The sequence below is a fragment of the Dermacentor andersoni genome, chromosome 1 (genome assembly GCF_023375885.2).
Source record: "Dermacentor andersoni chromosome 1, qqDerAnde1_hic_scaffold, whole genome shotgun sequence".
Classification (NCBI taxonomy): Eukaryota; Metazoa; Arthropoda; class Arachnida; order Ixodida; family Ixodidae; genus Dermacentor; species Dermacentor andersoni.
The window spans coordinates 284,358,786-284,384,745 of record NC_092814.1 but is presented as its reverse complement, the minus strand read 5'-3'; the positions used below and the strand labels follow the sequence as shown (position 1 = coordinate 284,384,745).

The 25,960-nt window shown below is 47.3% G+C and overlaps 1 protein-coding gene across 3 annotated transcripts in view; it reads left to right on the top strand.

Moving 5' to 3' along the window:
* Pde11 (Phosphodiesterase 11) overlaps positions 1 to 25,960 on the top strand; it is a 255,259-nt gene that overhangs the window by 170,366 nt on the left and 58,933 nt on the right. For 2 of the 3 annotated variants that reach the window (XM_050195768.3, XM_050195770.3), the window contains 4 exons: positions 5,225 to 5,560; positions 6,225 to 6,395; positions 15,325 to 15,540; positions 18,711 to 18,875. In XM_050195768.3, coding sequence (XP_050051725.1) covers positions 5,225 to 5,560; positions 6,225 to 6,395; positions 15,325 to 15,540; positions 18,711 to 18,875 — 888 coding nt within the window. The remainder of the gene's footprint in view (positions 1 to 5,224; positions 5,561 to 6,224; positions 6,396 to 15,324; positions 15,541 to 18,710; positions 18,876 to 25,960) is intronic. The other variant, XM_050195769.3, reaches the window with a different exon arrangement.

Sequence of the window (25,960 nt, the reverse complement as noted above, 5' to 3'; positions counted from 1 at the left end):
GCAACGCTTACACGAGCGGCATGATGTCTCGTCTCTGCTTCGTTCACTTGACTGTCTATCTCTCACAAAGCACAGATCACCAAACACCGCAGCGTATGTTTACGCCTAAAAAAAGGTGTAAGTCCGCCATAAAAGCAAGTGGCACATAGCATTAGTGTGTTAAGCGAGCACCATCGCGCGCTATAGCTTTTAGCAGCCCAGGTTCTTCAAAATTGCTTAGCTGAGCCCCCCAAAAAAGAAAAAAAGGAACAAGGATGTTACGAAACAAACCGAACATCTTAAGACCGTTTTACCACGTTTTCCGCTCGCCAGGTGGTCACCGCACCCTTGCATGCGATACGTACGAGGGATGTCGAGCATAGAAAGTTACCGATTTCTGTTGACCCTTCCAGTACTTTCTGCCCTTCTGCCACCGCATGCCAGTGCCATAGCGTGCGCACTCCTCAGGGCCGATTTACGAGCGAGCCGCACGCCGCACCGCGCACCTGCCGCACGCGTGCTGTCGTGCGAAAAATTCCTACACAGGATCCGCATATGCAAGGTAAACCGAAATTTGTGCACCGGTGTGCGACATGTGCTGTTTTTCGCACCACCGCACGCGTGCGACATGTGGGCGGTGCGGCGTGCAGTTCGAGCGTAAGGGCCGATTTATGCTCGAGCAGCCCATCGCCGCAAGCCGCACCGCACACTTGCGGCCGTGCGGCTTGTCGCGTGAAATATTGCACGTATCGAACACTTGCGCACAAATTTCTGTTTACAATGTGTAAGGTATACACTGTGCACCCAGTGTAAATGGTAATTTGTACACAAGTGCTGGATACGTGCAATTTTTCGCGCAACCGCAAGCGTGCAGTGCGGCTTGCGGCGATGGGCGGCTCGAGCGTAAATCGGCCCTAAGCCGCCGCACCCCAGGCGGACCGCCCCAAACTTCAACTTCCCGCCCCGATTTGTCACTCAGGGCGGCGAATTTCGCAGTCCAACGAGGGAATGTCGGGGCAAAGGCCAGTCTCAAAGTCTGAACTCTAGCAGAAGGGAGCTGATAACAGTAGCCCTGTCAAGGTACGTCCACACTATAGAGCCAAAAACGCTCGCGGAAGAAAGCGTGCCGCGAAAACAGATGGGCGGCAACTTTTTTCTGCCGTGGAGCGAATGAGTCTTGGAAGATATTTTTCGCTGCAGGCCGCTTGCCGCCAATAGGGCAGAACACTTGCGCAAACGCTGCAAGGAAATATACCCCATCTGTCAGCATCGTTGATCCCAGCCGAATGTATCAGTGTGAACGCGCCATTCTAGCGCGTTCACACTGAGACATTCGGCATCTGGAGCGGCGCGGAACCCAGTTCGGCGGCGGAGAGATCCGCCGGAATAGCCGCTTCCGCGCCGATCGCTCCCGGACCGATTTTTGCGGCAACTGCCGCCGGATTCCCTCACCGCAGACCAATCGGAGTGCGTTTCAGCAATTCGAAAGGTAAAAAGATGGCGGCCAAGCCCGACGCGCTCGTCATATCGCAGTCTTCGAACGCGTCACAACATCGGAAATGCTTATCGAATTGGTGCGTAACCCCCCCCCCCCCCCCCGTCCTTTTCGACAACTACCATGCGAAGCACAAGGACTAAGCAACCTGACAAAGTGGCGTAACCAAGCTACGCGCGCTTCTGCGCGTCACGCATCGCCAGATAGGTGCTTGCCAGCAGGCCTAGCAATGCTGCCTCTTCTTGCTCAGGGTTTATCATTGTCGTTGCAAGCAGTGATGAAGCGGTCAAAATAAAAACACGCGAATTCCAGCTGATAGCGATTCACGCGCTCGACGCTGCGGCAAAGACGCCCGTAAGTGCGGTCATGCCAATGCTGACTCATTCTGCCGCCTGCAGCATGCCGCGCGCGTTTTTTTTTTTTTTTTTTTTTTTGCGCTAGCGTGGACGTTCAGTCAGCCGCATAAGTTTGCACGATTTGCAATGCGTGGTGGAACAACGCAGCTTTGCGTTGCTCCGCCTCGCATTGCAGGTCCCGCAAACTTATGCGGCTGACGTTACCTTCACTCACGCATGGAGAAAAGAAGTGCGTCACCCTGGGGCGGGCAGACATTGCCAGTCCAGGGCCCGTATTAAAAATCTTTTTCATTTCCCACCCTCTTTGCCCTTCTTCATTGGTTCGCACGACGCTACCCCCTGCTGTCACCGAAATCACCCACTAAACAAGACGGATGGCAAGAAATAAATGATATCGGAGGAAAAGAATCTTTACCTAATTACGGTCCCAGAATGCGATGTTTGCTGCTCTATCTCGGAACACGAGCTTTGTTAAACACACGCACACACAGAAGGAAAACCAAGCAAAACAAACCTGTGTTCGGATACGACTCTCAATTTTCCAATACAATCACTTAGGGATCAATTATCTTATTACAAGAGGAACCAAGGGCGCTTTAGTGGAGGCACGATTCCCGTTCACTTCTTGGGAAGAGTGTAATGGGTGTTACGAAGCACTAATCACCCCCGAAGCACTAATTTTGACCAACCTCTCCTTCGTTTAGCGAATAAGCCCTAATTTGCTTTATTATTAAACGAGAAAGCAAACCGGCGTAGTTAGTAAGGAGCAGTTTCCGTATACGAAACATTACTGCAGAAACTCCCTAGTTGGACTTATCAGATAGTGCGTAAGCATTACTTCCAGTCGCTCATCTTCCACTCATACAACGATTGATTGATTGATTGATTGATTGATTGATTGATTGATTGATTGATTGATTGATTGATTGATTGATTGATTGGCGGAGTTACGCGCACCGCAGCTCACTGTGACGAGGATGACGCAATGTGTTGCAAGTATTACAGTGAGCTGTTGTAATTATCTCATTGCTGAACCTAATTAGTCGAACTTAATCTTATTGGGCGAAAATAATGTAATCGCAATTAATGTGAATTAGGGTTAAGTAATGTAATATGAATTAATCTTCATTAGCCTTATTAATCTTGAGTGGACTGAAGTGATGTCATCGTAAGTGATCTTAATTAGATTTAAGTTATTTTAATTACCGTTAAGCAATCCTAATTAGTATAAATCAGCACAATATCAGTCAATCGAAATTATGCGTAATTAATGTTAAGTACCGTAATTATTATTGATTAGGTTAATTAATGTAACCTAAGTGTGATAACCTCACTGTTCTTAATTAACATCAATTACTCGTCAAGACCCTTAAGTAATTCCATCGTAATTAATATCCATTAGGCTTTGTTACCCTTCATTCGTCTGAAGGAGTCTTATTTAAGCTTAAATAATTAAATAATTTCATCGTAATTAAGCTTATCTGCCTTTTAACCTTAATTACTCTTGATACCTCTTCAGTACCCACTATATGTAGTCCAAATCATAAATCTCAGTAGTGATACGTGATCATAAGGCATAAGGTAATTGCTATATTGGGCGTAATATTAGCGAAGATAGCCGACCAATGGCAAACAGCACTCGCAAACAAAAAGTCATGAATTCAGTTACGCTTTCTCGAAAACATGTCGGGGGGACCTGTTGCCTCTAATCCAGCGTCGCATGCTGACTGCAGGCATTTTCCAGAGTAGTGTACGTAGTAGTGTGAGCCACGAGGTCACCAAATTTCGACAACATGTCTGTTATGTGTGTATTATGAAAAATCGTGGCTTCCTGTGTTCCTGGGTTGTTTTTTGTGTATGTACCACAAGAACTACGCCCATATGAATTTACGTTGGACCCATGTAATTATACTGGCTCGTACGTATTCACATAGACTACGTTTGACGTATTGTATTTCTTATTTCTATTTCGCATAGAAGGATGGAAACGCTTACGAGCTGTTATGTAAATCCTTCCAGTCCTCATAAAGGCACTCGGCGCCTAGCGTACACAGCCCATAATAACTACTGCGCAGTGAGGGGCACGACTCGACCAGCCTGCGATGTATGTGCTGATTTGTTAAAGGAGCGTTGATGCAAAATATATATATATTTTTTCAATGGATCGCTGTCGACAAGTTAATCGCGGTGTGAGGCTTCGATTTCTTGCGAGTGAAGGATTACACCATATGTTAAATCGATCATTGAAGGCGCACGCCAATTGCAACATGGATTCGGGCTTCAAGGTGGCCTCTTCATCGCAAGTGGCGATCACGTGTTATTATAAACCTTTGACGCATGCTTCAGTCAGTCCGGTTAGCCACCCTAGCCTTCGCCCCTAGCCCGGTGTAGTGGTCGCACGCCACACTGTGAACGTGCCCAAAGCTGAGTACTTGACGGGAAAATAGGGGGGGGGGGGGGAAATGGTTCCTTGAAATTACGAACCAGGGCCAGGCTGATCCCGTGTTGAATGCGAAGAAGCACAGTATGAAGGAAAGAATGACCGATGTGGCTGCGCGTTCTTTTTTTCTTCTTCTTTTTTTTCTTTCCTTTCTTTTTTTTACCGAGCGCGCGTCAGTGCTTTGTCACACCATACTTGTAATCACCCCCTGGTTTCCCCGAGGAGGCCTGCTTCAAGCCTGAAGCCACGCTACAATTGGCGCGCGTTTTGAATCAATTCATTATACCATTTTGCATTTAATTATTTCTTGCGCGTTTGAAGAATTCAGGGCCCCATACCTTGATTATGGAGTCGGCAGCTCATAATAAGGGAAAGCGAGATGACAAGTGTTCTGTCAGTGCTCCTTTAACTGAAGACGCGCGCACGAGAAGCACGTTGTTTGTACTAACAGAGAGGTCCTTCTGTTTTCATAGAGGATACTCCGCGGTCGTTGTGGCTCCATGCATGGCCGTCGAACCATCGAAACGGAGGCTTTATACGCGCCGTCTTATAGTTCCCGTTTCTCCGTGGCCACTGGTGACTGCCACGACGCATACTGCGCGTTGTACTGCAGCTCGTTCGCCTGCTGCATAGCGAGTGTATGTAGAGCTTATCGCAAAAGTGTAAGGGCTCTCGTGGTCAACTCGTGTGCTGTGCAGCTGCGGTCGCCTTGCGGTCCAGTATCGCTGCCAACGCGTCCAGGAGCTGGACCGGCGACATTTACACTATTGCGAGTAACCTTGTAGTAAATGCCGATTCTGTGGCCTCCGTCTGGCCAGCTCGCGCGAGTGCCTTTATTACAGCGAGCCTTGCTGTGCTGCGCGCGCTCTCGGTACCACGGATGGGTGCGCGCCTGACCGGGGGGAGAGAGCCCCGCTGTGTTAACGCTGCTCCGTGCGCTGGCGCCGACGTCAGCGGAGACGTTGCTATCCGCAGGTGGTGGACTCGTGGCTGCTGGCGCACGCCGTGCCCCAGAGCGTGGTGCAGGCGACCTTCCCTTGCCCGGCGGACCAGGCAGCCGGCTCGTCGGCGTCCTCCTCGTCGATGCTGGCCGCGGCCCACTCGCTGAGCAGCAGCTCGAGCTCGCTGAACGGCGGCTCCTCCTCCGGCGCGGGCGCCAACATCTCGCCGCCCATGCGCAAGATTTCGGCCTGCGAGTTCGACCGCGGCAGCCCGCTGCGGCCCATTGTGCAGACCAGCTTCGACGGCACCCCAACCTTCCTCACACTGCCCGCCGCCGCGGAGAACCAGGTACTGCATGCAATATGCTATATATATATATATATATACCAGAGTTGTTCATTAAAGACTGAGACTGATGCTCAGAAATCTTAAACAATGATTTTTCATCGGCGCTTTTATCTCTGCTTATATATTCCCCGCTAAGTGAAGTGCGCGCATCCTACCTTTTCTATCAAGTCTATAGAGTCATCTTCTGACCCTATACCTAAATGTCGCCACCGCGCGCGTACTTTCGTGCGTGAGTGCGTGAATAAATGTGCCTAACTTTTACCTTCCTGTCTGTAAACATCACCTGAGGAGAACTAAGCAAAGGTGACTGAGCAAGAGAAAAATCTAATTTCAGTTTATTTGAAATACGATTAACGCATTGGAATTTCGTGCCTGTTAGATGCGTGGAAGTTGTAGCGTGAGAAGCATGCAGCACAGAAAGCTAGCGCACGAGATTGCCATCTGGAATTGTACCATGTTCGCAACGTCGGGTGTGTTCCAGCGCTTCTTTATTACGCCCAGCCCCTTGAAGGATGTTAACTATAGCAATAGGTTCACGTATGTAGTGGTGATGACTACATTCACGTTTTCTGTTCGTTTGCCGGTATTTCATTTTTCCTTTTTGTCGTCATCTGGACACGAGTGTCCATGCTGTAAAATGACCAGCCTTTTCTGCCCTTTACAGAGCGGGGTGCCCGGTGCGCCAAGCGGTACTGGCCTGGTGCGCCCCAAGCGCCGCAGCCGGCAGGAGCTACAAGCGCTCAACGAGCGCGAGCTCATCTTCGAGCTGGTGAAGGACATCTGCAACGAATTGGACATCCGCCTGCTCTGCCACAAGATCCTCCAGAACGTCACGGTGCGCTTCCTTCGCGTTTTCTGCTGAAAGAAAAGCGACGGCAGTGTCGTTGTGCGTCGTTATGGCCGCATGATGGGTATTGTTGCTGAGGCGAGACGCAGTCTCAGCTAGTGAACTCAATAGCGCACTAATGCGCTCGCACGACGCTGCGCAGAGGCTTCATTTTCGAATAGCCTATAGTTTACGTAATACCACGCTTGGATTAAAAATTAATGGGGTTTTACGTGCCAAAACCACTTTCTGATTATGAGGCACGCTGTATATAGTGGAGGACTCCGGAATTTTGACCACCTGGTGTTCTCTAACGTGCACCTAAATCTAAGTACACGGGTTTTTTCGCATTTTGCCTGCATCGAAATGCGGCCGCCGTGGCCGGGATTAGATCCCGCGACCTCGTGCTCAGCAGCCCAACACCATAGGCACTGAGCAACCACGGCGGGTTACGCTTGTATGCGATGGCTCACGGGTTCGCTTGAAAAAAGACAGGTTTCGACGTACACGGCAGGCACGTAGTCAATACCTTGGTCCCTTGGTTTGTACTGAGAACAGAAGCGAGTCATGTACGACGCACTTGGAAGCAGTCGCGCGCATGCGCAATACGACGAGCCATTAGCGGGCGCTGTCCGTCAAACTGAGAGCGCTGTCACAGTCCTCATTTAACTAACTTAACGCTTGAACTGCTTCGACATGCCGCTCGCCAGCGTGACGATCGACGGGACGGAGGTTTCAGATACTGCAGATGATCTCTCTCTCTCTCTCTCTCTCTCACGGTTTCTCTTCCGCATCGTCTCGGTGTTGCACTGGCCGTGTACGTCTATCGGAAACTTGAGTCTCGCTCGCGTATTGGCAGTCGCGTGGTCTATCCAATGAACGGCACTGCGTGTTGCGCCTTTGTGTGAGTCATAAGCCGGACGCAGCATCACGTCACTCGTACGTGCTATAGCAACGCCGTGTTGTATCGGGTTGTGCCCGCGGATGCACAGCTCGCAATGTCGTCTCCCTTTTCCCTTGGAGACGGCAGACGTCACGCTTGGCATGTGGTTCCGCGCAGCGGTGTACGCGTTGCGCCGGTGAAACGCCTTACGCATCAGGTGACGATATATCACGAATCCGGATTTTCCGAGAAACCTGACGCGTTATAGAGCGCAGCAGGTTATAGAGACGGTCTTCAGGCCTGTGGTGTTCGGTCGTCAGACTTCTTACAACCAAACACCGTAGATTGTATAATTGTATCTTCCACTGTGTTTTTGAAAATCTTCTTGTTTTCGTTGAATACCTTGACTAACATTAGCTGGGACACACGGTACACTGTTTCTCAAAGATTCGCGTTCTTTTTACGCTTGGCGTCTTATGGCAAAGTTTACTGGGCCGCATCAGGTCACGCATCGTGCTTTAATATTCATCGGACTTGTCTCCTCTACTGGTACCAGACGTGGCACTTCAGCATTATAATGGTGCGCTATTATAATGGTGTAAAGACGTTTTGTGTTTGCACCTATACAGAATGCCACCACCAGTAATTATGTGCCTTGCGGAGTGGGCGAGGCGCGCTTATAGAATATCGGGTCCCTGCCGTTCACCGAGTTCACGCTAACTGTCGTCGCCGCGTTGTTGCCTCCGGCGTCAATCATTGGGCAATGCCAGTGGTGTTTGAGTTAAAGCTGTAATATCGTTTCCAGGCTGTCGCAGCCACTTTCAGACTGCTCAAACGTGTCAGTATTCGCGAAGAACGTGAAAGGTGATGCAAGGATGGCAGCAAATGCGTGTTTCACCGGAAGTGTCATTCTAATGGGAGACACACAAACGACCTCTCTTATACTAACACTAGCCCGTGTTTGAGCACTTCGTCCTGTGTCCTGCACCCATGCAGCTGTTCCCCACACACTGATGATGTGAACAAAGTCGGCTATAGCGAGAGAAGCTCTGCGCGCATCAGTCGCACGCAGAGATTTCAATCAAACCCGGCTCTTGTCATAGTCAGCGCAGTCCAGCACAGCCCGGTCTCTAGCACATTTTTTCTTATTTATTTATTATTTATTTTTTATTTATTAGTACCTCAAAGGCCCCATTCAAGGGGTATTACATGAGGGGGTGGAATTTCAGCAGTACATTGCTTCTGTGGACGATCTGAATGACGATGAGTCGATCTGATCAACGATGGCGTTTGGCAGGTCATTCTAGTCCCTTGCTGTATGGACGAAAAATGATGACAGATGCGCAGTTGCGCGCAGGAGGAGGGTAGACGGCCTTCCCGTGGTTTGTGCGATTGGAAATGCGATGGGCGGGGCTGATAATGGAGTTCAGAGATGGATGATAAAAGAATTTATGAAACAGACACAGTCTGGAAATTTTTCGGCGGTTCGCTAAAGTTGTGAGATGAGCATTACATTTTAGTTCAGTTACACTTACATGATAGGAATAGGAGGAGAAAATGCAACGAGCTGAGTGATTTTTTACAGATTCAAGAGTAGTTGAAAGGTTATTTTGATGAGGGTCCCAGATCGCCCATGCATATTATAATTTGGGACGGATAAGTGTTAAGTAAGCAAGGGATTTCACTGATGGGGGTGTTAGTCGCAGGGTTCGTCGAAAGTAACCAAGGACGCGAGTTGCCTCGTTAGTAACCTGTGATATATGAAAAGATCAATTTAGATCGGGTGTCAAATGGATGCCTAAATACTTGTAAGTTGATACTGAAGCGATTTCTGCATTCCCGATTAGATATCTTGAAGATGGTTGTCAGTGACGTCGGTGGAATGATAGCAGAGATGTTTTTTTTTTCCACATTTAAGGACATTAGCCATCAATTACACCAGGTTAGTACTTGCTGAATGTCAGACTGAAGAAACAAAATGTCATCGGTGTTAGTAATAGGCCGGGAGATAACGCAATCATTATCGAATATGCGAATGTTAGAACATCTGTTAGCAGGCAAATCATTAATATATATGAGAAAAAGAAGGGGGCCCAAGACAGTGCCCTGAGGTACCCCAGATATAACGGAGGAATAAGAAGATGAACATTTATTAGCAAAGACAAACTGCTGCCGGTTAGTGAGAAAGCTGCATATCCAATTAAAAACATGTTCGTTAAGATTGAGACGAGAAAGTTTTAGGAATCGTCGTTTGTGAGGAACTTTGTCAAAATCTTTTTCAAAATCGAGGAAGAGGTCGTCAATAGGAATGTTAAGGTCAATGCTAGAGCTAAGGTCGTTAATAAAGAGGGCTAACTGTGTTTCGAAAGATAAACCTTTTAAAAAGCCATGCTGGTTAGGGTGGAAGAAGTTGACGGACACTAGAAATTTTATAATTTGAGAGAAAATTATATGTTCCATTAGTTTAGAAGTGATGCATGGGATAGATATCGGTCGATAATTATGGCGAGAAGATGAAGGCCCTTCTTTTGGAGACTGGGATGACATTGCCTATTTTCCAGCCATGGGGTATAATGGCTGATGAAAGGACTTAATGATGATGATGATGATGATCGTGGGTTGGCCTTTCGAAGAAGGCAGGCTCATATTAAGGCCTAGCCGTTCAATTATAAAAAAAGGAAACAACATACAAACAAAACCAAAGCTGAGAACGTTGGTACCATATATGCCGGAGGTCACTGGGCCGAGGCAGTTGCTTCCGAGTGAGTGGTACCTGATTGCCAGGGTACCACTAGACCCTCTGACGTCTGTGCAACGACGAAGTCGGTTGAATGATTGATAGGCCACGTGACGCATGCGCGTTATCGCTTTGCAGCTAGGCGACTCAAAGTTGTTCCCCGACTCCACCGAGTGGAGCACAGCGCTTACTGGAGAAATCACTGCTCTAAACAACGCTCCTCGGCGATCCCTGTATAGAACGAGGAGTCGCTTGAGAAGCACCGATACCCCCCACGCAACTGTATTGTAACAGATAAGTGCGCCTGGTCACAGAACATTCGTTCAGGAATCGCCAAGGAGTATCGTTGACAAGGCCGGCGCTGTCATCCAAATTTTTGGATTATAGTGTCGAGTGGCGGAACCTATTACAACACTGGGATATACCCACCCTTACTACAGCTGCCTCTATACAAGTGCGATTCTACCTCTATATGGAACTAAATCACTAGCAGCTGCGACCAGCCCACCTGTCAGCGCTGATTAGAGGCGTTTACCTATACATGAATCCGGTGGCGCCATACGGCAGACGGTGCAAACGCACTGCTGAATGCACCGCTACCGAGCTGTGGGCAAGCGTGCTGTATGGGCTGTGCCTAGAGCGTATCCTATAGATTGCAAGTGCCGGTTCTTACGATTAGCATAAGTGCCATTGTTGCTTATAACGCCGTGCGCAATGCGAGAAATCTGCGTCAAGGAAAAAAAATATCCACTGAGTTTACCGCGATCAGTTACCCAAAAGTGAATGTATGGTAATGCGCTGCGTGAGAAAGGCGACGTTGGTCAATTATTTCTAGAAGATTTCAGCATATGTCAGGTAGCGTGCCATGACTTTATCTTATGGTGGTGGAATCCGGGTAGACTGTGTGGCATGCAAAGTTTTATTGCTTTTTTATGTACGTGACCGGGGCAGTTGCCACTGATCACGTTTAACCCTTTATGGACGAGTGTTGCCTGCAAGAAACGTACTTTTTTTTTCCTTTTTTTCCCCCCTTTTTTATTTAGTTTTGGCATTCAGTACGAAGTTGCTGGCAATATGTCTTCGGCCAACACTGAATGACAGGCAACAAACATCATTTGTTCGTCTAGCGCAGGAACGCAGGACGAAGTAGAAGTCCGGCACGCTTCTCGCGCCTTTTTTTTTGAAAGCACGGTCACGAGATAGATCGATGCCAGATGTCCGGCTGCAGCAGTGTCACTCACGTGATGTAAAGCAAATGGAATGTGCACCTATGGTTCACATATGACGACAGCTGTCTGTACAAATTCCAGACGAAGCCATATATGGCTTGGTGGAAGCCCATGCACTTCCATTTTACTGCCTGGGACTTTCCCCTATTGCTGACAGTTCCCGCAAAACATTATTTTTTTCTCGTTGATTACGCTTTTTCTCGATGCGTTTTGCACATTTAGATAGAAGGTAGACAATTTTTTCGGGTATTTATATGTGCCGCCATTAAAGGGTTAATTTACATACACTTTCAAGACAAAGGGAGCGCTAGCTGGCAACCCCTTTTGCCATGGTAACCGCTCGCCCGATACTTGACTCCAGTCTCGGGTGTTCTTGTTTACTCCTCGATGGAGTATGTTTAATTTTCCAATGGAGTGCAGTGCGGCTGCTGTGACCAAGCTGAGCTAACGTATTCCAGCGTGGCTTGCAAAATCTCTATAGAAAAATTGGGTTGAGCGTGGGACAAGAAGTTGCCGCCGCAGATATGGAGATTTCGGCAAACCCTTCGTTTTTAGATTATATATGTGGCACAATGCGGAATAGGTCGTTGACTGTTTTCAAATCCTTAGATAAAGGGTGTAGCTCGCCAAATTTTATTGTGAAGCCACGAAGTGTCTGTGTAAGCCCTATCTGGCACAAGACACATTAAGGTGGAATGTATCTCTACCCAGGCGCGCTAGCATATGTCATGAATGGTCGATGCTGGGCGGCTGGAGACCCCAGGCGAGAATTTTCCTGCCTCGCATGATGTGTCATTTCAGAGTTTTGCTCGAAAACACCGTTGCACAGTGACCGTATATACAGGGTGATCATATTTAAGTTTTGTGAAATTTTTAAAGCTAGCCTGTTGCAGATGACATAATTCTAGTCCTTGAGCTGGATAATTCAGAGAAGAGGACATTACTTGCACGAGGAACGGAAACACATATTCAACTTATTTTTAGAAACGCAATAATTATCTTTTGAATTAATTACTTTGCGGCACATATTGCAATTTACGAATTGCAGCCGGTGAGTTTGCAAGATGTATCCACTTGGAATGAATTTCCAGGATGACGCCAGTTTGGAATATGCGCCATCAAACTTGCCGTAAAATTGCACTGTTATTCCACTTACTTTTTTAACAAAACGCTCTTTTATGCATTGAAGCCCAAAAGTAACTGGAACACCCACAGTGGCGTAGCTAGGTCGTCTGGCACCCGGGGCCCATAGGTCTTCTGTCACCCCCCCCCCCTTATGTAGTCGAGGAAGGCGAGGATATCGACAATTTCCGGGTTTCAGCACCAGTACAGCCACCTTGGATACCGCGCACGTTCCCCGGGTCCCCCTCTCCTTCGCTTTCTTTCCCAGAGATCGCGAATGCAGCTAATATACACGCTGTTTTTCCTGCCCCAAATAACACAGGGTGCTGCACTGATAACGTGTGATAAGCCCACGTGCACATCTTCTGTCAGACTGTAAGGCTTGGTAGCCAATACAAATGCGGCATCGTGGCAAATATGACTCATGTACAAGTAACAAAAAACATCTTTTAATAGAGTTTTAATTACCAATTTTAGCGGCAATATTGCATTTGCAAAATTGAAGCCCGACATTCATATCTTGCCCAACAACAACTTCACAAAAATCGTCGTAGGTACTATGGCACGCAGTATTTTGTCTGTGGGCAGCCCTGAAAGAAGACGAAAATTAAATTGTTTGTCAGTGACGCTGATCTCCCCACTCTATTAGAAAACGCTACCTGCCTCCACGCTGCGCGGGCGCGAATGCTATGACAATTACGAGTTCTCTTCATTCTGATCAATAAAGCCTTGTTTTCATTTGCTGCTATACGGACAAACGTGATTATCCGAGCTGCGGTACCACCGCAAGATTGGAAACAGAATAGAGCACGCTTCGCGTCGATGCTTGGCGTCACAATAAAAAAAGAAAGAAAAGGCCGCGATGAAGCCCGTGCCAGCGAAAGCTTGCACTACTGTTGGTCTGCACTCGCAATGGAGAGGATTAAGGGATTAACGACACTGGTCCACTATTTCATATTTCTTTCGCTGCGGCCATATACTGGGCGCCGCCCGCCGTGCCAAAGTACTGTAGGTTGTAGCACCCAAAACGATATTGTTTAAGAAGATGTTGTTGAGTTAATAATATGACTTTGAGTCCTCAATTCTCGAATTGAAGTGCTTCCTCTATAAGTACTAATTACGGGATTATTAAGGATATGGTTATCACTTATCTGCCATATTTTTCGCGCTACCGAGTTCCTAGTAATCACAAAAAGACATAACTTCATAGAATCTCGATCGGGAAATATCCTTACAAAATTCACCTTTTTTTTCATAAAATTCTGTGCAGCTGATACAGACACTGTGCTTGTGACATGAAGTCACACAACAACAACAGTTTTCTGAAACTTTCGAGGGTAAGAAGGAAAGCGTGAAACATAACGGCAGGTTTCGCAGCGGCTTCTCGGAGCGAGCGGGAGGGAAGTAAAAGCGAGCCGGACATCGCGGCGGGTCCGCGACTACAGCCTGTCGAGTCATACGCCACCAAACTCTTCGACCGAACCGAGTCTGAAGACGATCCAGAGAATTCCATTCGCGACTTTTGACGGCCCAACTTATGCAACGTCGCTTTAACGAACGCTTCGCCGTAAACGCGAGCGCCGGGCGCGCTGGTTGAACGCCCTCTTGCTGCTATCTTTGTTCGTCTTCGCTGCGCGTTCTGAACGGAAGAGGGACTCAAGAGCCCCAACGCCTTACAACGCCTCACTGTATGTTTAGCGACTCCTGCTCCCAGCATGAACGCACAGCACGAGCGCACCCCACATGAAACGTTCCGCTAAGGCGAGTAGCTTAGCGACCATTTCGCGAATTAATTTTTCAGCCCGCACATTCGCGCCATTATTTCGTGGGGTGTTGATAGAGCTGCAGCCGACAATTCTGCGGCGCAACGCATCGGGTGCATGAGCTCGGGCTACTGGATACCGGAGCATTCTTTGCAATTTGTGCCCAGTCAAGCCAGCGGAAAGAGGGGTGTCTTCAGGCGTGTATGACACCCCCCCCCCCCCCCCCCCACTGGCAACTTGCACCCGGGGCCCACGGCCCCCCGGCCCCCCCTGTTGCTACGCCACTGAACACCCATGCATTTCGTTCCAAATTTTGGGAAATGATATCTTGAAGCCGGTGTCATCCGGGAAATTTATTTCAAGTGGATACGTCTTGCAAGCTCACCGGCTACAATTGGTAAATTGCAATATGTGACGTAAGGTAGTTAATGAAGAAGTTAATTAGTGAATAGTGTTAATTAGTTGAATATGTGTTTCGATTTCTCGTGACGGTAATGTCCACCTCTTCGTATAATCAAGCTGAAATAAGGACAAGAATTGTGCTATGTCACAAAGGCGATTTTTAAAAATCCCATACAACTTAAAAATGGTTACCCTGTAGAATGCCTAGAACGCAGCTCGAGGACGGCATATTCGCTACTTCTTTGGTGGGCTATGAATTTGCGGATGACCATTTGCGACTTTTGCAAACCGTCCGCTAACCACCAAGCCAGCAGACATTTCGAGTGAAACTTGTCGAGTTATTCGGTAAAATAAAGAACGGCGACATTATGCCGCGCGCACAAAATGTACGCATGCAAAGTCGTCGTGATGATAATTTGCGGTGTATAGGTCACGGACCATATATATTCTCAATACTTCTCGCACGAAAGGGAGTTTCCTCGTTGACCCGTTTTCGGACGTTCGCCACTCAGTGATAGCAATTGGCATCACAACGGCACTACTGTCGCGGCGATAACCAATCGCAAAGCGAACCTATACTTAGTATAGTTACGATGGTAGGGTTCTCGTCGCGTGTCGTTCAAACTAAGCGTTTAACTATTCTAACGACCATCGGTACATGCCTGGTGTTTTCAACGCTTCTCTAACACGGTCTGCGCTGCCTTTCTTCTGGCACGTGACAGCTGAGCGATGGTATACGGCTACGGCTTTTCTTCTTCGTCTTCTTCTCAGTGCCGCCTTCCGGGCGCCTTGCGTACCACAGGTGATCACCGACGCGGACCGCTGCTCCCTGTTCCTGGTGCACGGCGATCGAGACTCGCCGTCAGGCCGCTGCCTCGTGAGCCAGCTGTTCGACGTGTCATGCCGCTCGACGCTGGACCAGGTGCGCTACGAGGAGGTGCGCGTGCCTTGGGGATCCGGCATCGTCGGCTACGTGGCGCAGAGCAAGGAGGCCGTCAACATACCGGACTGCTACAACGTGCGTTCTTGTTCCCCTCTTTCATTTGACACCCTCATAAATTGCTCAAATAAAAAAAAGGGGGGTGGGGGGGATGGGCTGAGAAACGGATAGGGAGGAAGCTATCAAGCGAAATTTGTGTCTCGTGTGTCTGCAGACAGCGTATCTGACATGGCCTAACGTTGTTTCACTGAAAATTATGGCACGCGTCCCGAAGCCTTGATTAATGGCATTACCGTCCTTCCACGATAGAGGCACATACTACCATTTTTCTTATCTGTTGTAAAAAGAAAAGAAAGAAAAATCACCGCCCCTTTCAGTCCGCGAAGATGGTCGAACACCGAAGCTGTGTTAGTCACACCGAGCGTTACACCGTGCAAGTCAAACTTCGCTAGCAGTCTATATTGTAAATCTTTTGTTTCACCATTCATTCACTTCATTTTCGCTTTTGCGCGCTTCGCGTGGTGAGCACGCTTTAGGAGTGCCCCCCCCCCCCCTTTTTTTTTCGGCATCTCTGGCGTGCAGCTCGGGCCCCTTCACGAGCCAACTCTTGCTGACGCTCGCGGTAGGCAGTTTCCTCAGGAGTACGCACTACTCGTGGTCTTCCCATAGTTGTAGCTGGGATGGAATGTGCAGAATCACTAATCCAAAGCTCCATATATTGGGCGTAAGGCCCACCTCTGGAGATGCGGGCGCTGCAATCGTTTTGACGATTGGTTGGATTGGTTTGACGATTGACGTGGTTGCCGGCATTTAATTCTTGCGTTAGCAAGAAGTGCCGGCAGTCATGCGCTCCTAGTATCGCATTTCATTCGCTGGGCACTGTTCGTTGGCCGAAAACCGCCAGCATAACATTTGTTTCTTTCGCGGCAGGGTGGAATCAATCGTCGATAAATTCGATGCCGATCTGGCTCGATCGTCGAAAATGCACCGTGTGACAACCGTATAAAATTCGCGTATAAGGTAGCATCATATGATAGCATTCTCACAGGGAGAAAGGGGTCACCCCTTTCCCCCTGTTGAGCTTTTCCTCTCGCGCTAGGTCACGTGGCCCCTCTTAAGCAGAGTCGGAAAACGACGGCACAAGGTCCGCATAAACAGCTTCGCTGTAGAAGAAGCAAAGCATCCCTTCGTCTGGTCGGACAGATGACAGGTATCGTTTTGTTTAGTGACACAGAGCTTGGGTAGGAGGCATCGTTTAGAGCTTGGGTAGGAGGCACCATCGAGTCCTGGTTGTACCTCTGCTTTCAAGTGAACAACCGCATTTCCAAAAGTAAGTCCTGGAACCATTACACCTTTACACATACCCCGGAGCACTTAGTACCTATTGTATCCCCATAGCGCTCTGAGCTTCATTATGGCTACATTTCTCTTCCCCTTTAGTGTTATTGTTTCTTCCTGTGTTTCCATATATCTGTTGCCTTCGTTTATCCATATACCAAGGTATTTATTTTATTTTACCCGACGTTTTTCCTGGTCCTGTATTGTCACTCTCTGTTCACTGTTTTCATTGAATACCATAACACCTGATTTTCTAACGCTAAATTTCAAGCCCAAATTCTCGTCTTCCTGTCCACAGCCCGCTGTTGGAGCGCGTGGCAAAGCAACGCCACCTAGAGGAAAATCTAGGTGGCGTTGAGCGAAGCGGGGAAGAGGAAAAGACGCGAAGCGTCGCGGAGGGCGTGGGTAGGCATAGGCGCGCTGGGTTGACCAGGGTTGACGTCCTCTGGCAGTTGCTATGGGCGCTGTCTGCGGAAAGAACGTGCCGCCGTGGCCGGGATTCGATCCCGGCACCTCGTGCTCAGTAGCCTAACACCATAGCCACTGAGCAACCACGGCGGGTTGACTAATTTTCGCAATGGCTAGCAAAGATGTCGTGTTTTCTACTTTGAGGGTGTTATTCAGGCTTGTGAATATACCCTAGCCGAAGTTGCAACAAACATTAAAACAAACAAACAGAAACAAACAAATCTAATAGATTCTTGTATTTGGTGTATAAGATATTAGTCTTATATGACTTTATATAGTTCTTTATTATTATTTTATTTCTTTATTTACATTATACAGTTTTTTTATTATTAGTTTCCTATCAGTCCATTAGAAATTTCCTTTGTGTGCATGGGTATTAGTGCTTATACATTGAGGTGGTGCTTGCTCGTAGACTAATAGAAATATATATTGGGCTAGACGTCGATTCGGACTGTTACAGGTAAAGCGTTCTCGCCTTGTAAGTTTGCATGTTTGTGTTTGAACTTGCATTATGTAGGGGAATTGGAACTAAATGCTGATTGACTTTGATGGGGCTGGATATGTCTGGGTCCCAGCTGGAAGTCACTGGATGAATAAGGCCTGTGACTCTACAAAATAGGTAATAATAGCAGCATAATTATAATTTCAGTCCTCTAATAAGATATGTCTTCGTAGTTTGCTAATATCGGTAGATAGCTGCAATTAGATATCTCGTTCAGTGAAAAAGCTGCCTTAGAACATCGCCTGCTTTTCTTGAACCACTGCCACTATTTGGTAGGCCATATTTTGTGTGTCCAAATATGTATATATATATATATATATATATTATGCGAGATATTGTACTTAGTGAAATGATGGTTGATATGCCATTGAAATTAATTGTCATTGTCTCTTTGCTCATATTAGTATAAGCTTCACAAATCCAGTCTCAAACGTCTGTTAGACTTATTATGGCCAGTGTGTCCAAATTAGGGGTAACGGGTATAGTCTCAATCTATTATTGGATTGGGCTACTGGTTTTTCTATTAGAACTTAATTTTATTTGTTTAATAGGCTATTACTTTTTATATTGGAATATTTGCTAGGTTGCACGTTAAACAAGAATGAACGGCAAATGTTGTGTCAACTGATGCCCATTCGCGATTAGAAAAATGCTGGGTGTGTGGAGGTCTGTTACTTTTCCACACCACAGTACATTGAAGTTGTGTTGTGCGTTCATGTGCGTGCGTGCATGTGTCCGTGACAGGGGATAACCGGCGGAGGAGAGTAGATCGAGTCCCTAGAAAAAAAATAAAAAACGTGGCTCTACATTGAGGGGCGTTAGAGTGGAGGGAACTTTCGACAGTGCTTTTTTTTTTTTATGGCGTGACGTGTTTGACGGGAGATCTGTCGTAAACGTACCCCGCGCGCCATGTGTATCTGCCATGTTGCGTGTCCTGCAGGACTCCCGGTTCAACAAGAGCATCGACCTGCGCACCGGATACCGGACGCGGTGCATGCTGTGCATGCCCATCTTCGACCGCGACGGCGAAGTCATCGGAGTCGCGCAAGTCATCAACAAGAAGGGCAGGAACGAGCACGACGTATTCAACAGCAACGACGAGAAGGCAAGCGCTTCGTACGACCTCCTGATCCTTCATTCTGACTCGGGTGAAGTTGGCATCGCGAATCACATGAACGCTGCTAGCGCTCCAGAGCTGGCTGCGCGTCCGCGATTCCTCCCACTTTCAGCACCAGTGGAGCCACTATACACACAGACGCCGGCTGGCCACGAAACATTATTACGCGTGAACGGCGTTGGTTACTAGGCCCCTGATTAGCTGACACCTGCTTTAGTTTCTGAAACACTGAAACTGCTTAGTGAGACATAATATAGGAGTGCAAATGCCCTATGGTGATATAGTGCCGCTTACCCCCAGCTCTTGCAGATATTTATCGAACGGAATGTTTCTGGCGGTGCAGAATTAAAGCTCAAGCTCCGGGCGCAATCAGAAGACTCGTCACACCGGCAGTCTATCCGGTTCCACAATGGAGCGCGGCGGCGTTGGCCCAGCAAATCTCACACGTCTCGATCGTAGGCAGCTGTGTACATACACACTAAATTTCTCACTTCTGTCACGGTTCGTGAGCAAGGTAAAAATTTACGCTCTTTATTTTTCAATAAAAAAGAAGAGAGAAACAGCTTGTGTAAATCGCTCCCATATTTAACCCAAATTAGTCCGAGGTTCACAAGAAGGGCACATGAAGTGACGAACAGTGCATGGCCGAACAAGTCCTGCAGACAGAGCGAAAGTTTGTTTCAGGGGACTTGTTTTCGTGACCTGTGTGTCCTACCCTGGCTACGCTCTTGATGACATTGCAGAATGCATAAAACTAAGTAACCGTTCAGACGTCCGAGCCCATCGCTAAACTATTATTCCGAGCAAACGGCGTTGGGATGAGATTTAGGAAGGCAAGCGGGTCAGTGGCGGGTTCGTGATTAGAGTATGCAACGCTGCGCAACGAGGGGTCTATTTATAAGAAGAACGGAGGACAGGAGATGCGGGAAAAGGCGTTGGTCGCTCTCCTTAGTTGTAAGAATACACATATGTGTCAGAAGTTTTAGCGTGTCCGGTATTTCGGCAAACGCGGTAACTCTCCCTGAACGGCTACTTCCTGCAGCTGCTGGCAGGCGGCGACGCAAGTTTATGCTGCTGCCGTTAGCTTGCATCTCCATAAACGAAGGCAACTTTCCATTTTTGTAAAAAAAAAAAAAAAAAAAAAGAAAAACGCAATTAACTGTGCCAAGTGGTACGCTGAATGATGTAGACGTCAAACCTGGGATCTTTCTGCGAAATTTGATCAGAAACAGCTGCGCTAAGCACAAAAAATGTTTTTAACGATAGCGCCTTGTCCGTCGTACATGTTGTTCTTTTAGTCCTCGTCTTCGTAGCGCTCTTTTCATCAAGTAAGCAAAATATGCACGTCGCTGCAGGCATTCTACTTCGTTGTTGGCGTAAATTTTAGACAGCGGCGTAATCGTGTTGACTATTACGCCGCTGCCGAAAATTTTTACCAGCAGCGAAGTAGAATATACTTCGTTACTGCAATATTAGCTCTGTGTTTGCTTGACATCTACGCTACCAGCAGTGGCGTAGCCAGAAATTTCGTTCGGGGGGGGCTCACGTTGCAGCTCGGCCTCATCCTTAAGAGGAAACTTTATGGCGGATGCTCCTATGTAAATACATGTAGAAGGAGAATTCGTTTCTCTAGGACTACCGCACCAAATTTGGCGTATACAGCGGACAAAATATGTTACACATGAATCTAAAAAAGAAAAAATAAGTATTATGGAAATACGGCTTTTGCAGAACCCTTGTACATAACGTAACCAATTCACGTAAGATACAAATTTACATATCGAATATGTCCGCTTTGAATGGTCTAATGGATGCCGGTTACAGAACCGCGATATCTGTTCTTGATGCAGAGCTAATAATGCGTAAACTTCGTGCTTCTATTTTTCTTTTTTTTTGTGAACTTTCGAATTTTTCAAAATTTTGTAACAAAGTTCAGGCCCTAAATCGAAATTCCGCTTTCAACAGACACTAGGATTCAACTTCCTCTCTCAAATGCAACAAATTTCATTAAATGGGATCCAGGGGTTATCTCAGAAAAGCGTTTCTGCGTTTTACATGTATTCGAATAGATCGCGTCAGAGTTGTGCCCGAGCTAACCCTTCCTCTTAAATAATTTGTCTAGGGATCAAATACATGAATTATAACTGCATTGCCATTCCCAAATATGCTGCAAACGAATTCTTGAACGCTACGCACTGTCAGCACAAGTAAAACATGTATTTTTTCATAAAAGAATGTACTCATATGTGCAAAAAATTGTGTCCAACATAACTGATATCAACGCTTCCATGTTTTTGTCTGTTGAATAAGTAAAGAAAATATCACACGATCTTTAGAACTACATGAATTCGAAACCAGCAAAGCAGTGCATTCCGCTGAAATGGAAAATGTAAAGGCCATGAAATGCACAAGTTGAGGACAAATATGTTTGTGAAACTTTGTCATTCAAGATTCTTGTTTAGATTCTTGTACATATGCAATGGCCAGTGAAAAATCTCAATGACGCAGTCATTTGTTCCAATGTATTACGCAGGAGAAGCTGTCACCGGTCGTGTATCGTGAGTAATTGCACCGAAATTGTAGTCGCAAAAGAGAGCACGTATAAAAAGCAGGAGTTATGCAAAATAAACGAGAGCGAGTCAAATGAAAGTGAGCCAATGTGAATATATGACAAAAAGGGTACTTTTTTTAAAAGTAGTCTCCATGAGCATCTATACATTTGTCCCATTGACTAACGAGTCGCGCGATTCCCATCTCATAAAGCTCCTTGGGTTGCTGCTTCAAAAAGTCTGCAACTGACTCTTTCACGTCATCGTCCGACACGAATCTGGTTCCCTTGAGCTGTTTTTTCGCTAGCTCCAAAATGTGGAAGTCGCAAGGCGACAGGTCTGAGCTGCATGGCGGATGTTGCAGCGTTTCCCGCTTGAACTTTGACAGTTTTGTATTAACCACATCAGCAACGTGGGGACTGGTATTGTCGTGGAATAAGATGACCCCATTCGACAATTTTCCACGTAGTTTGTTCTTGATTGCGACACGCAGTCGATCCGGCGTTTCACAATATCGGAAACAATTAATAGCCTCTCAAGATTTAGCAAATTATATCAGTAATGGCCCCTGACGATCGAAAAGGAAAGTCAACACCTTTCCGGCGGAAATGACGGCCTTTGCTTCCTTTGGGCGTGGTGAATTCGAATGTTTCCACTGTAAGCTTTGCCGTCGTGTTTACAGGCCCGTAATAGTGGCACCATGGTTCGGCCCCGATCACAATTGCAGACAAGAAGTCGTCGCCCTCCTTGTCATACCAGATCAGATAAGTCAAGGCAGCGCCGAAATTCTCCGTCTTCTGGCGGTGGTTCAACATCTTGGGCATCCATTGCGCACAAACGAGCCGATAACCGAGATGTTAATGAATTATGGCGTGAACCGAACCGTGACTGATGTTCAGACGGTCGCCCAGTTCATCGATGCTTATCCTCCGTTCTTGTCTCATCAGCTCATCAACCTTTGCCATTTTGTTAGGAGTGATTGCATGATGGCTTTCGCCCGGTTTCAGATCGTCTTTGCAACTTTCACGTCCTTCTTTGAACTGTTTCCTCCAACGCATCACAGTGGCCAATGAAATGCAATGTTCAATGTACACGGCAGCCATACGGCGACTAATTTATTTTTGGGAAACACCTTCAGCTGTCAAAAACCTCTAGGCACCACGCTGCTCAAGTTCTGGAGCGCCCATTACGTCACGCAACCATGTTCAACCCAGTGTATAAGAGCATTAAAGAGCATTTATCCTCACACCTGCGTGTCACTTTTGTAAATGAGAGAGAGAGAGAGAATAAAGAAGAAAGGCAGGGAGGTTACCCAGATATCAGTCTCCAGTTTGCTACCCTACGCTGGGGGCGGGAGATAGGGGTTAGAAAGATGACAGAGAGGAAAACGCTAAAAAAAAAACAAGAAAACATGCGCACATGGAGACACACACACACAAAAGGCGTTCTAGTTAAAGACGTTCGCAAGGGCCGGCAGATCGCAAAAAGCGCAATAGCGCTTGCACGGCCTTCTTCTGTGACGTTAGGTCCCTTCGATGGTGTAGAATACTTTTTCCGATAGCAGTTGGTCATCCAGCTGGTCAAGTTCGTGGCGAAAGCATTCCCTCTGTCGACTACTGCAGGCAGGCGCACAAAATATGGTCAATTGATTCTTCATGGCCGCAGTTGTCCCAGGTTGGGGTGTCGGTCATCCCTATGCGGAACGCATAGGCTTTGGTAACGGCAACGCCCAACCACAGTCGATGCAGTCTCCACGGCGAAGCTGTGATGGCGCTCGAATACTTAATGTTGGATCGAGTACAGAGTATGTGCTAGGCGCATGCCTCGCAGATAATGAACCGAACCATTATTGCGCGGGGTGGGTAGGCTCGCTTTTATTTGGCTCGCCCTCATACATTAGAAATGCGAAGATACAATGGAATGTACAAATGCGAAGATACTGCTTGATAAAGGGGGAAAACGTGCCACTGGAAACAAAGCTCACTGCCTCGCAACAAGATATTTAAACATACGTATTAGTCTCCAATAAATCTACGTATCTGAGAAAAAGTCACGGTATATGATGCGTCAAACAAGGCAAATAAACATGTTGCGCAATCACAGGTTCACAGAACCCTAGATCTCGCCCTGATTCCATCCACTCACCCCGGTGTATCGCACGCGACGGAAGGCGGCGCGCTTGCTACTCACTTTTCTCCCTTGCGCACACAAGACTGAGCCACCATCGTCGGCTCAGCCATCCCCCCCCCCCTCTCCACGCTTTCACTGGCACATACAGCAGGCGGAGCGCGGTCACGATGTTATCGCCTTTGGACTTTATACGAAACATGAGGGCGATGGCGATGACAGGAATGCGCTGGAGTGTCCATATAATTGATGATATAATAAGAGTATCGGGCAAGTGAAGCGTCCCATGGCCCATTACTTTCCGCAAAAGAAGTGACCAAATCGAACTTTCACCATGCGACAATTCGCTGCGCCGCAACAATGTTTTTTTTTTTTCCTTTTGTGGGGCGGGGACACCGAAATGAAAAAAAAAAACGCAAAGGAAAGTATGTTCTTCACAATCGAATGCCTACCTTGGGTACATAATGTGGCTACCAAAAGAATATCGAAGAGAACGCGAGACTTTTGGTCTACCAAGAACCATGCGCATACTGCTCGGTATCCTACACTGGCGAGACAAGACTTTCTGGAGAAGTTGCATTCAAGCGAACGCGATGCAATCCGTCGAGTCTCCACAGTGATGGCGGCAGCGACCATTGTTTCGTTTTCTCGTCTGCTAGCTAGAAAGCGTCCAAAACTCTGCCAGGAGAAAATGCACTCGGCCAGAGAAAACCGAACCCACACCGAAGTACGCCCCCGTGGTGGTCAGGGTAACACAAGAAAAGTGCATGCGCTCTTGCTGGCTCTGGCAGCCCGCGAGTAGGATAGCGAGAACAAAAAAAAAAAAAAAAAAAATGAAGAAGCTCAATGCGTCCTCGCAAATGAAGGTCAAAGTAGAAAAAATAAATAAATAACGTAGGTACCTTGGCTGGCTTTAGTGTCTACACATGGATGCTTTGGCGCTGGTGAAAAAAAAATGTTGATATTGTTTTTATGTGACATAACGGCACGAATGAACCACCACAACGCTTAGTCTCATCGGACCTCGCTGCGGGCTTTGTCAACTTCTCTGATAGTGTGTTGATTTAGCTTGTCTTGTATGTTCCGATGTAAGACTTTGGAAAAGTCAATGCACCTTTGGCGTCAAATATTTATACGAACATTAAACCCACAAAGTTCCACAATTGAAAATCGGAAGCACCTGTTTGGAAATGTCAATGCACCTTTCACATGAAAAGTTTATGAGAACTTTATACCCATAAAGCTCCGGAATTGACATCCACGCGCTCCGTAGATTCCACGATAGAGTGTAGATACCGCGGCGAGCCCGTTCACCATCAAAATGCCCTTGAAACGTTGTACTCGGATGGGGCTGCTTGCGTTATGTGATTCCCACTGCATGGGTATTGCCTCGAAATCCAGCCCAAATTCTCAATTTTCGCGGTGAAATGTCTTTTCGAGCGTGAAAAAAACGTTCTAGACAAAATCCAGAATGATTTTCGGCGCCGGGGGTTGCTTTGGTCGGCGGTGCATGGACAGCACGAAAAAATTTCGGGGGGGCTGAAGCCCCATAAGCCCCCCCCCCCCCCCCCTGGCTACGCCCCTGGCTACCAGGTGGCATCACCACTTCGGCCGCCCTAGGGTGCCTCTATGTCCTCCTCGCGGCGGGCGAGGAGGACATCGAGACACCCTAGGCCGCTCACCTTTACGCCCTTGCTCATCCGACAAACCGCCCAAACCGCCCGCGCTTGCCAGAATACCGGCACGCTAAAGCTCTCTGTCCCGAGTGTGAGCTATTGCGCAACCGAGTTGCGCGGAGACATGGGAGAGGGGACAGTCGCTCGCTCGTTCGGGCCATTCGCTTACATTAACGATAATCATCGATGGTTTCTGCATATTTTTTGAAGGCAAGTTCTTAGTTAACGCTGGTTGGGCATTCTGGAATCTGGGTATCTTGTAACCACTTCCAGCAAAAAACGGCCATTTCGCTCCTCGAGAACGTCGTAGCGAGTCTAAAACGGGAATCAAGGCAAGAAATGAGACAAGAAACGAGAATCAGTCGCTGAGTAGGGAAGATTAACGGTACGGCCATAATTAGTGCCGATATAGTCGAAAACTAACCACACTGAACCTTGTATAGGGTGCACCGCCGTAGATGTATATATGTTGAGGCAAAGCCGCCTTACAGAATACTTTTGGGAAATGGAGTGAGTTCTTCGAATAAGTAGGACAATAAGCGACAATTAGTCTCAAAGTAGGTCAAATTAAACGTACAGACGTAATCAGCGCTAATACAGTCGAAACTAAGCCACATTGCACCATAGACCGCACATCTCAGGATCGACCCACTAGCCTCATGGTAAAAAAAATAAAAATAAAGGGTAATAATCAAGTGTCCACGATAAAGTAAAAGTCGAC